The sequence below is a fragment of the Castor canadensis genome, chromosome 11, assembly GCF_047511655.1.
Source record: "Castor canadensis chromosome 11, mCasCan1.hap1v2, whole genome shotgun sequence".
Taxonomy (NCBI): domain Eukaryota; kingdom Metazoa; phylum Chordata; class Mammalia; order Rodentia; family Castoridae; genus Castor; species Castor canadensis.
The window spans coordinates 142078618-142091495 of record NC_133396.1 but is presented as its reverse complement, the minus strand read 5'-3'; the positions used below and the strand labels follow the sequence as shown (position 1 = coordinate 142091495).

Below are 12878 nucleotides of genomic sequence, written 5' to 3'. Positions count from 1 at the left end.
ACAGGCTCCATGCCATGATCAACCATCGGTCACGAGCAGAGAACGGGGAGCCCAGTTTTGCGAACCAGGAAGGGACAGGCAGGGCCACCCCCTCCCTACCCAGCTGAGGGGTATTGCGCTGGTGAGAAGCAGGTGGGCATCTCAGGGGCAAGGGGTTAGAGAACTCCAGGCCAGCTGAACCAGGGCATGACCACCACTCCTTACCTCTCCCTGCACAGGTGGATAAGCTCGGCCACGTTGTAGCACAGCTGGACATCTGCCACCTCACAGGTGAGGTACGCATCCCTGTGGCCAGCAGGGCCAGGGCAAAAGAAGCCATTGAAAGAGAGACAGCCCTGGAGGGAAGATGTCGCCTGACCCGTCTCCAAAGGACCAGTGACACTCGGCTCTGTGCCAGCAAAGACCTCTCTCTTTGTCTTTTACTCCCCAAAGGGGATTCACAAGTTTAATACAGACTTTTTTTTTTTTTTTTTGCAGTGCTGAGGATTGAACACAGGGCCTTGTGCAGCTAGACAAGTAGACAAGTGCTCTCCCATCTGCAGAGGTGGTTTTTAATAGCATGAAGGATGTGCCTGAAACTGACAATTAATACCTGCTGGCTCTCAATCAGTTGACACTTCTCATGGGAAAAATGAACACATCAGGTGTGGGGTCTGGCTCGGCGCAGAACACCTACCTAGCATGTGCAAGGCCCTGGCTTCCACCCCCAGCGGGCAAAACCCACCCGTGCAGGTCCTTTATCCTCAGTAACCACTCAAAAGGAGAGGCCTGTTGTATATGACAGTACCCTGGGCCATCACCAAAATCCTACTCACGTCATAACTGTCTTGAAGGCCACAGAGCTTCAGGGGCTCTGGTGAAAGCAAAAGACCCTCACCCCAAAAGTGTCTATACACATTAATAGCCAGCAAACACATGCACACTGTAGGTTTGGCCCCATCGTACAGACGAGAAAACGAAGGTTAAATGGCTTGTGCCCAAGGTCACACCGCTAGTGAGAGTCTGAGCAAGAAGCTGAGTCCAGCAGCCCAGCTGCAAGGTCAAGGCCCTCAGCCACCACACAGTGCCCCATCCCCCTACAAACAAAACCAAATGTAAGATTCCCAGGGACTCCCAGGGTGCTTTGAACAGTGCCTGCAGAAGCCTAGATTGTAGTGAGAGAAACGCCCGTAGGTGTGTCAGTTATCCAATCAGCAGGACAATTTCAGGTCCCATTAAGCTTTGAGAAGGGCTGGGGGCGTGACTCAGTGGTAGAGCACTTGCCTAGGAAATGTGAGGCCCTGAGATTCATCCCTAGCACTGAAAAAAAAAAAAAAAAAGCTTGAGGAAGAGACTCCCAGTGTGGGTGTCACTGCTACGAGGAAAATTCACACGTCCACCCCCGTGGAGGCTGACGAAGTGGGCAGTGTGAGAGGCAAGATGTCTGCTCCAGCAGGAGGGGACTCTTCCTCCTCTTTAAGCATATAGGTGAAAAAGCCCTGTTTCCAAATGTGAGTCAGCAGACAACGTTGGGAGTTGTTTCAAGGAACAGAGAAAAATGATTCCGGTATTGAGTGAATATTATATAAATGCACACATGTGAACATTTCTAAAATACTGGCGTAGACATTCATCTCCGATTCACTTTCTGTTAATAACTCGCTTAGCAAGTGCCTTCACAAATAGCACAGGTTCACCTACAGTCAAGCTACAACTCGGTGACTGCTGCACCCGCATGGAGTGAAGACAGACTAAGAGCTCGGCCCCAGGGCCACCCCACAGCCTGTGGCCTGCAGCTGCCCTCCCCCACGAGCCCTGTCCTGCCTTTCCTCCACCTTCACAGGTGGGAGCTGTCTGCAGAGGCTCCACTCAAGCACGAGCTCCCTCAACAGACACCTGCCGAGTGGTCAGCACAGCCAGCAAGCCAGGAATCTCAGCTTAGCTCACGAACCTCCCCTTGGTAAAGCAGACACTCAGACCCTGCTGAACCATCCCCTCTCCCCCGCCAACCCCCACACCGTGGCTCGCAGTGGACACTGCACGGCACCAGCAGAGGCACACCTAGCAGCCATTCGATACCGGGGCAGGGCGGTCCCTCTCAGATCACCTGCATCCCCAAGTGGAAGGTGCAAAGTGTCCAGCTAAGGTGCTCACAAGTAGGACCTCTGGAGGTCTGGTCCCGCCTGGAGAGGGCTCGGTGCATGCTCACCCCGGCCCTGCTTACCGGAAGTGGCTCTCCACGGTCTCTCTCTTGGCATCTCTGGGGATTCCTGTGATGAACAGGGTCTGTCTTACCTGCCAGAGAAGACATCAGGAAGAACAGTCACCAAGGCGAGCCAGTTTGTGATGGGCCCAGGTTCCCACCTCGCTCAAGCTTCCAGAAAGAAAACAACAGAGGAGGATGCTTGGGTTTCTTGTCCTTGGCCTGATGAGCTGGTGCATGTTATTGACACGCCATCTTCTTGCAAAGGCTACAGAAGAACCCATTTCCAAAGCAAGTCTGTGGGCCTCCTTTGCAGGGCAGGACACAGAGGAGCCCAGAGAAGTGGTGAAAACTGGATCACAGCAGAGCAGAGGAGGACCTGGTCCTGGAACCTAGTCACAGGAAGGAGGGCTGCCCTCAACCTGAGCTTTTTCAACTGACTGACTGATTTGTAGTGCTGGGGAGCAAATTCAGTACCTGCCAGCCAAGCCAGGCAAAATTCTACCACTGAGCTACACACCAGCCCTCAACCTGTTTCTTTGGTTTTGTTTTACATTTTGTTTTGAGACAAGGTTTTGATATACAGCCCGGGCTGGACCCGAACTCACAATCCTCCTGCCCCCACTTCCAGGCCTGCACCACCATGCCTGGCTTACTTCTTTACTTAGCATCAGTACCTACAAGCTCCAAACCCACAGATCAGAGAACAAGTTGGCAGAATGAAGGGAAAAATATCCAAGTTGTAAAACAATCCACCAAGAAAATGTAAAAGTGTCGCATGAGAACAGAAACGTGCAGGCCAGATCCCAGAGGCGCCTCCCTGAGCGCTCTGCTGCTGTGGTCCTGTGGCATGAGCCCAGGTGGCCGGTCCCCTCCAGCTCCTACCCAAGTCCTCCCAGCACATGTCCCGGGCCAACCTCACTCACCAGGTTCTCCTCTTTGTACCTGATGGACTTGGTGTGGTGCCACATGAAGCCCACGGTGAGGAGAAGGTAAACGACAGAGAAGATGGTGTGCAGCCACAGGAGGTCATTGCTGAGGGGACACACCTGTCATCAGGGGCACTCCCAGGCAAGGGGCTGGGGCTTGGGCTCAGGGCTGGGCTGGGTACCCTCAGTGGGCACTGAGCCAAAGGCCAGTGGCTTCGTCACAACAGAGGCCACATGGGTAGTGTCCCTCAGCCCATGGTGAATACCTAGAGAGGTCCCTGTCCCTGTCCTGACAGATGAACTCCAAGCCCCCCTAGACCCCCATGTTTCACAAACAAGCTCATACGCACAGTCCCACAACACAGCAGCCGCACCTGTCTTCAGACGTTAGCCTGACTGTGTGGGGCTCCCTCTGGCCCACCCTGAGCTCTGGCTCTGCCTCCTCCGTGGTCAGCACCCTTACCCTCCTCGGCCTCCATACTCACTTGGTCTGCAAGTTTGCTATCGTCGTTCTCCCAAAGCTGTAAGGGTCTTTGTCTGCAGAGAAGCACAGAGATAGTTCCAGGGTGACCAATGGAAGGTAGGAGGGGACATAACCTCTGGGAAGGCAGAGCACAAAGTACAGAGGCAGCTGGACACTCCAGTAACCAGGGCCTCCTCCGCTCCAGGGTGCTCCCTGACAGCTCACTGCAATCCACCATGTGGGAAGTCAGAATTTAACTCGTGTTGCTTTTAGATGTGCTTTGAGATGCTTTGAGGAAAACCAGATGCATCCTAAGCTGTTACCAAAGCTTGTGCTGGAATCACTCGTGTCACAAGTAGAGAGCTTTTCACTCGCAAAGCAGGTGCCCTTTGCTTGAGCCACACCTCCAGTTCATTTTGCTCTGGTTATTTTGGAGATAGGGGCTTGTGAACTATTTGACCACACTGACCTCAAACCTCTATCCTCCCGATCTCAGCCTCCTAAGTAGCTAAGATTACAGGTGTGAGCCGCCAATGCCCGTCTGTGATGGCATTTTGGAAGCTGGCGAGATAAAATTCCACACCGATTGTGACTGAATCACAGGCATCTTCCAGATCTCGGAAATGTGACCTCAACTTGGGTGAGGGAAGGAAAGCAGTTTTGGAAGCAGGTGTGGTGGCACACAGGAGGCTAAGGCAGGAGGGTGTGAGTGCAAGGCCAGCAAACACCTACCACCTCTTCCTGAAATCCTCCAAACCTATAAATCCTGTGTGGTTTTCTCTCTATTTAGACAGCACCAGAAACTGACATTAGGTCCTGAGTCGCCCCACACATGGACTAGATGATTCTCTTCCAGATTTACTCAGATGGAAAATTCCCAGAAGTTACCCGAGACTTTTATTCAGTCATCCAGTGAGATGGGGACTGACTACCTGGGCTCTGGTGGACCACAATGAGCCCCTTCTCCAGGGCTCTGCTCTGCCCTGTCCCAACCCAGACCATGACAGGAAGGGCCTTACCCAGCAGGTCTCCTGAGAGGTTGACAGGCAGGATGACACACAGGGACACGAAGCTGACCGCCACCAGGAGGAAGATGATGTGTCTCTGGAAGGACAGGTAGTGGATGGCGTCCTCCCCACACCACTCCAGGATCTGGTCATCACTGGCCGGGACAGGCACGGTCTTAGCAAGCACTCCGCAGGCCTCCCCGGAGTGACCCTCACAACTGTCCCGCTAGGGTGTGCTGTCAACCCCCTCGCTTCTCGACCTGGGACTACAATGTCCAGAAAAACCCAGCAGCCCTCAGGGTCACACGTCTTGTGCCAGCAGAGCCATGATGTGAGCTCCATGGTCCCACACGAGACTCTCGGGAAGGACCTGCCACCACTCCACTTACATGGCTGGAAACGTCTGCCCCGTTCAGCCAGGGGCAAGGTGTGTGGTGGGAGTGCGCTCAGGGGCACCCCACCCTGTCTCATTTCATCTGACCGCACTGCCATGGCCCCAGAGGCAGGGAGGCTGCTTGCTTCATCCTCCCCCCACCCCCACCCCCCACCAAAGTGCTACATTTAGAAGCTCTGACTCAATGAAGACCTAGAAAATTCCAGGCTCAAGAGAGCCAGACTTCCTAGCCACGGAGGGAGAGGAAGGTGTTCCATCCACACGTTCCTACTCTCTTGACAGGAGGGACCTGTGGCTCCTGCCCCAGCAGGCCAGGTAAATCCTGCACTGGAAGACTGGAGAAGCCAGCCTGGCCTCACCAACAGGCAGCTGTGCAGGACAGCAGCACAGGCCTCACAGCCCAGCAGACCACGGCAGATCACCTCAGCCGCCTGTCTGGGAGCAGGTCCCACGGCTTACCTGAGCCTAAGTCCTGACCAGGGAAAAGTGCCCACTACTCACTTCACCCACCTAGCAGGGCTCAAGGACACACTGGGCATCGAGCACTGAATGCTGGGTCGGGCCCCCAGAAGATGCTCACAAACATGCTTGTGAGAGCAGCTGCGCCCCACGACCTGTTCTAGCACCAGGCCTTACAATGAGCCATGTCTCTTCGCCTCCAAATCTGCCCCTTCCTTCTTCCTCCTGCTCTAGGCCAACGTTCACTGGCTCTGCCTCCTGCCAGCTCCTCTGGGCACAACTCCCACCAACCTCAGCTGGGGAAACTAAGGCCTGGGAGAGGAACTCACTGGCCTAACATCACTGCATTTCATCAACTCCAAGACGTTCTTTTTTTTCATAGCATTGCACAAGGCAATTAAAGCTTTCTGGGTTTTCTTTTGTTTTTGCTTTAGGCAGGAATTATTCTGCTGGGCAGACTTACATTTCACTGAATGAAAAGTGGAAGATAGAATTATTCAGCTCACTTGGTTAAGAGTTTTCTTTTTTCAAAACTTGGGGCAGGTGCCTGGTGACCTGGCTGGTCACCTTTCACATGCTAGAAGGAGCCAGGAGTCAGGGGCTGGAGGACCTTGGCCCTGCCGCCTGCTGCTGTATGCATGGAGTCCATGAAGCCATTTTCCCAGTGTGCACACACCAACAAGAAAGTGCTGCCACCTGAGCTACCATAAGCTCTCGCTGTGCAGTGCACCCCCTTTCGGAGATGCTGACATACAGAAGAAGAGGCGGCACTAGGATCGATGAATTACCATGGTTACCCAACTACAGAGGGGTGAAGAAAACCCCCGGCCCAATTCTAATGACCTAATGTACTTCAGAGCTGAACTGAAAGTGATGCTGTCTCTGCATCAAGCATCTCAGCCCTTTCCTCCTGACTAGCCCAGCAACCACACAAAGGTACAAAGCCACCTGCCCTACTGGTGTCTCCATCCCCCACCCCACTGCCAGCACTCACTGCAGACGGAAGATGGCAGTCAGCCAGGGGCAGCAACCCTGGAAACAGAGCGAGCAGAAATTAGCATCCAGCGCTGTCTTTGGGAGGCCAATGCAATCATCATCTTTGAGATTAAAAACCATTTAATTTCCTACTATAGAAAAACAGTACTTTTGTCCCACGCTCAGCAAGCATGACAGTCAGTGTGCTCGCAGTCCTTTGCAAGGTGCACCCAGGCCTGGAATTCACCCTAAAACCTCTCAAGTTCTGACACCTGTGGCACACGGGGCTGCAGGGTCAGATCACGGAACTGGGCAGCTGTGGAGACTGAGATGCGGGCTTCAACTGCTTCAAAGTGACCGAGGGGAAAAAGGACAAAAGACGGGGGCAAGCCTGATAAACTGGGCAGTGCCCTGGGTGGCGTCGGAGAGGCAAAGGAGTGCACATAGGTTTTATGACTTTTCACGTCTTTGAAACTTACTATTTCCCTCAAGCTGGGCTGTTACCAGCCGGAAAAGTCAAATATTTGTTCATTTTTCCTTCAATGACATGTCAGTGTCTACTAGGTACCCAGGGCAGGGCGAGGGCTACATAAGGCCCACACTTGTCTCAAAACCTAGCAGACAGGTCAATCATTAACTGTCACATGAAGCCATATGTGTAAGAGACAAGCCAGGGGGATGAACAGCCCTTTCTGCCTGTGAGGCAATGAGTCTGCAGGTGCCATCGCCACGTGGGGCTTCCCACTCAGGAGCCTTTGTGCACACGGCACTGGCCACACGAGGGCCACTGCAGCACTAGCTGCTGAACCAGGACTGCAGCTGCCTGACCACATCAGTCACAATTGTGGGTCCCCATGCCCACCCCCGGCCACAACCGCACAGTCCCTCGGATACCAACCAGCTCATTTTCAAAGTCTTGTTGCCCTGAGGAAGAAGTCGATGACAGTCTCTGGAATCTCAGCTCGCTAGACACACAAAAGGTAAAAATGTCAATTACTCCAAAAACAAGCCAAAAAATTATGTCCAGTATTTGGTTACCTAAACTTCGAGTCCAAGACCAAAATTACAAGCTCTCCATGGCTGAGACAGACGTAAATCCTTAGGAAAAACAGACCAGGCAGTGTCTCCCACAGGTATGGAATAACACTCTGCGTGCACAGGACAGGCAACACAGGTCAGGGCATCGGGCGCCCATTCTGTGTGCCACGCCTCCATCCTCAGCACTGGGACTGGCCACTAAAGTGAGTTCAGTGCTGCCCATTGCTGGGCATGGTGGCGAAGTCTGTGATCCCAGCACTTGGGAGGTAGAGGCAGGAGGATCTCAAATTCAAGGCCAGCCTGGGCAGTTAGTAAGATCCTGTGCTAAAAACAAAATGCAAAAACAAAAAAAATAAATAAATAAAGGGGGGCCAGGGGCCAGGGGTAGGGCTTAAGCGGTAGAGCACTTGCCTAGCAAGCTTAAGGCCCTGGGTTCAACCCCCAGCACTGGAAAAAAACAAAAAGTGTTGGCTGTTTGCGATTTTTTTTCTGGTGGGACTGCGACTTGAATTCAGTACTTCATGCTTACAAAGCAGGCATTCTACTGCCTGAGCCATACTTCCAGGCCATTTTGCCCTGGTTATTTTTGGAGATGGAGTCTCCACAAACTATTTGCCTGGGTTAACCTCGAACCTCAATCCTCCTGATCTTAGCTTTCCAAGTAGCTAGGGTTACAGGTATGAGCCACTGGTGCCCAACTACAGTGTAATTCATAGTATAGCAAATAAAATTGGGAATAAAAACTGTATTTTATTCTACCTTGGGACCAGAAGTGACAGAGGATCAGGGTTCAGTTCCAGAGAGGGAACCTGAGAAACAGTCATCACCTCCACAGAAGGCAGTGTGTGCACGAATTACCCCACCCCACCCCACCCCTGCCCCAGGGAGGTAGCGAGGAGAAGTGAGAATACAAGCTTCTCTCAAGGCCTTGGCACTGGAAGGGGGCCACTTTAAAAACAACGCTGCATTTTATCAAATCTAAGCCACAACTGGCTGTCAGGTGTACAACGATTTATGCTACCAATTAAACTGTGACCCCCTAATAGTAAGATCACCCAAACTCTGGAGATCAGAGCTACAGCTGGACAGTCCGGTTCAGAGCTGATGGACAAGGATGTTTTATAGTGAGGCATTTCAACTGAGTCTTTCTTCTGAGTCCCCCATAAAACACCCTGTGTGCTCTGGATGGGAGGTGCCTGCAAGATGGGAACTTCTGCTTCTCCCTACTCCTGGCCTCTCGTCCCACTGCCAGCACTGTAAGTTATTATGAAACTTAACTTTCAAAGCACTGACACAGACACTGTGTCATCTGACCTCACAGCCACACTGGGGAAGACAGGACAGGAGACAGACACCAGTCAGCCTGGGGACTTGCCCAGGATCACATGGGCAAGTGTTCTTTCCTCATGTTCTTTCCTACTGTACACACAGCCCCTCTCTGTGAAGGCATCACATATCCCACAAGCTTCTACCTGGTAGTCCAAGGTCATTGTCTTGGCTTGTGCAGATGCCAGAGCAGAGATGTGGGAACGAAGGTGCACACGCAGAAAGAAGACGCCCTCCCTCCAGCCCTCACATCAATCTGAGCCTGAGAGTGGACACAGGAGACTCTGGGTGGCTGCTGCTGCACCTGACACGGATCCAAGGCATGCAGCAGCCAGCTACAGCTGGACAGTCCAGTTCTAGAATTATCTCCACCCTTCAAATGAGGTGTTCAGAGATGTGCAGCCCTGGTGGAACCGCAAGGGCCTGAAGCCTGGCTGGGGCCCGTGTTCTGAAACGGGCTCATCCTGGGGCCTGGGTTCTGAAACAGGCTCATCCAAAGCTGGCCTTGACACAGAAGCAGGGCAGGCAGCTTCCCGACAGCTTTGCTCAGTCAGCCTGGTCCAAGCTAGTCAGTTTCAAAGACTGTACCCTAAAAATATGCAGGGTGAGAAAGAAAGCAGATGGACTCCCTCTCAGCCAATGACAAGAGCCCTGAAGGCAGCGAGTTCCTGCACAGCCAGAGGCCGACCACTTCCTGTCCCAGCCCAGTCCCAGGAGAGGGGGCCCCTGAGCTGTGGCTTCCTGTGAGCACAGATCCTGTGTGGCAAGGCCCTGGTGGGTCTGTGGTAACGAGCAGGGAACACGGCTTTGGTACAGGCCTGGCAGACACTCAGAAAACATGACCTGACATCAGAATCACATGTGGGTGCTGCTGGCTCCAAAGACACACACATGTGCTTGTGCTCATGCGAACACGTGTGCATGTGTACACACACATGTCTGCACACCCACACGTATACACATGCATGCATATACACAGACATACATGCAGACACCCCCAGATGTATATACACACATGCACACCCTATGCACACATGTACATACATATACACGTGTGCACATAGCACATGGACATATATATGCACAAACACATGCACGTGTGTATGTATATACATACACACATGTATACTTACAGGCACATGGATATGCACACACATATACATGTGCATATATTTGTACACATGCATGCAGAAATACACACATGCACACACATGTGTACACACAGATCAACATACATCTATACAGATACACACATGCATGTGTGTGCACTTACACACGGGTGCACATACATACATGCATACATATGTGTGCACATACTCGTACACACACAAACATACACATTCACACATACACATGCACACACGTGTATATGTCCACAGGCATATCGACATATACATGCACACATACATGTACACACAAAACCCTCATGCACACACACACACAGTCTAGGTGAGATGGTTTTTTACCTGTCTGCTTCTGACACCAGGGCAATGCGCCCATAATCCCAGAATCTTCTTCTTATGATGGAAAACACCAAGATTAGTAGCTAAAAGTAGAAAAGAAACCAATTAAGGGGGGGAGAGAAGGGAGGGGGGGTGGAGGGAGAGGAGGTGGAGGAGACTGGAAGGGGAGAGGAGGGGGGAGGGGAGGGGAGGGGTGGGAGAGGGAAAGTGGTGGAGACCCAAAAGGGAGAGGAGGGGGAAGGGGAGGTGGCCCAAATAATGTATACACATGTAAGTAAATGTAAAAATGATAAAATTTCAAAAAAGAAAATAGCACACTGGATGCCTTTACAGGGTTAGAAGGAAATCATCCAGGCCCAGAGAGGCACCAAAGTTTCCAAGGCCTCAGCTCAGAGCCCCAAAGCTTCGCTCGGGGAGCCAGGCTTGGTGGCAGCCTCACAGTCCAGCACCCCAGTCGGCCCTCTGCTCTCAGGCATCACTGACACCACAAGGCCCTGGTCCCAGCCTGACCTGCTCTAAAGGTCCCGATCAGGAAGGCAAGGTCTGGACTCACAGAGCCTGGAACTTGTTCCCTTTCTTTACAGAGAGTCTCTTTTAGGGACGGATCAATAAGTTACTGTTGAACTCCTGGGCTCAAGAGATCCTCTGCCCTCAGCCTCCCAGTAGCTATGACTACAGGCACGCCACCATGCCGAGCTTTAAACTCATATGTTCAATCACAGAACCGCGGCCCAGCTGGGCCAGAGATGCCCAGAATCTTACTTCAAGTCTGGTTCTCCTGAAGGTGAAGCTGCAGGGCCCACACAGACCATGGGTAGAGCAAACCCAGGAGGCACCAGCGCCTGCACTGATGGACAGGCCCACATTGCCCCCCAGCAGCCAAAGAGGACACCTGTGAATTCTGACTGCCACTTTACACCCTTCACATCGACGCTGGCGGCTCTGACCCCCAGCTCCTCTCTCCGAGATTCGGGACGGGGAGAGGGATGCCTCAGTTAGCAAGCCTTGCCTGCTCAGGTTGGAACTGGGATCTTATTTATTTTCTTTTTTATTGTTTTAATCATTTTGGATGCTGCAAGTGAACCCAGGTCCCTCGACATGCTAAGTAAGCACTCTACGACTGAGCCCCACTCCAGCCCGGAACCAGGGGTTTTAAAAGTGGGTGTTGTTCTCCTGAAGGGGACCCAGAGGACCTGAACCAACCCAGGGGCCCTGAGTTCCCATGGGATTTCTCAAGATGAGGTAGAAGTGAGGTCGGTGAGTCGTGAAGAATAAACTCCAGGCCCCTCATCGGTGCCCTCTGTCCGTGGCTGCCATCTTCCCTGGTCTCAGTATGTACAGACTGGATGTGACCCTACATCCTTGCTGCCAGGCCCCTCTGGTTGTGAGGTGATCCCCATTCACCCCCATAAGTTCCTGCAGTAAATTCGCATCCAGAGGTGGGGGTGTAGCTAGTGATGCAGTGTGCACTTAGCACGTGTGAAGCCCTGGTTCCATCCCCAGCACACACAGACACACAGACACACAGACACACACCACACACACACACCACACACATACACCACACACAGACACACAGACACACAGACACACACACACCACACACACACCACACACAGACACACACACCACACACACACACCACACACACACACAGACACACAGACACACACACACACACCACACACATACACCACACACAGACACACAGACACACACACCACACACACACCACACACACACACACACCACACACACACACCACACACACACACAGACACACAGACACAAAGACACACAGACACACACACACACCACACACACACACAGACGTCTACACACACACACCACACACACACAGACACACAGACACAAAGACACACAGACACACACACACACCACACACATACACCACACACACACACAGACGTCTACACACAGACACACACACACACACAGACACCACACACACACACAGACGTCTACACACACACAGACACACACACAGACACCACACACACACCACACACACACACCACACACACACACAGACGTCTACACACACACAGACACACACACAGACACCACACACACACACACAGACACACAGACACACACACACCACACACACACCACACACAGACACACACACCACACACACACACCACACACACACACAGACACACAGACACACACCACACACACACACCACACAGACACACAGACACACACACCACACACAGACACACACACCACACACACACACCACACACAGACACACACACAGACACACAGACAGACACACACACACACCACACACACCACACACACACACAGACACACACACACACGGGGGCGTACACCTGTAGTCTACTTGGGTGGCTGAGGCAGTGAGAGGATCAACTAAAGTTGGGTCTTTTCTGTCAAAGGAGTTAATGTATAACTGTCACTGTGTAGATGCCAGCTGACCTCCCCAATCGCTGCCCACATGGCCTGGTGAAACGTTGCTTGCCCTTGCAAGGTTCCTGCAGTCAAACAAAGAGCCGTTTATCACCAGATGTCCTAATTTCAAACTGCTTGCTTAAAGGTGAATATTGCCCAAAAAGAATTTTCTTCTTCTTTCTGCTTCAAGGCCCCCCTTA

General features: G+C 52.4%; 1 protein-coding gene across 2 annotated transcripts in view; it reads right to left on the bottom strand.

Moving 5' to 3' along the window:
- The window catches only part of Tmem63a (transmembrane protein 63A), a 32185-nt gene that overhangs the window by 13931 nt on the left and 5376 nt on the right, over positions 1-12878 (bottom strand). For both annotated transcript variants that reach the window (XM_020171504.2, XM_074048852.1), the window contains exons 3-10: positions 10240-10319; positions 7308-7374; positions 6429-6466; positions 4594-4736; positions 3597-3648; positions 3109-3217; positions 2204-2274; positions 205-285 (exon numbers count right to left, since the gene is read on the bottom strand). In XM_020171504.2, coding sequence (XP_020027093.2) covers positions 205-285; positions 2204-2274; positions 3109-3217; positions 3597-3648; positions 4594-4736; positions 6429-6466; positions 7308-7374; positions 10240-10319 — 641 coding nt within the window. The remainder of the gene's footprint in view (positions 1-204; positions 286-2203; positions 2275-3108; positions 3218-3596; positions 3649-4593; positions 4737-6428; positions 6467-7307; positions 7375-10239; positions 10320-12878) is intronic.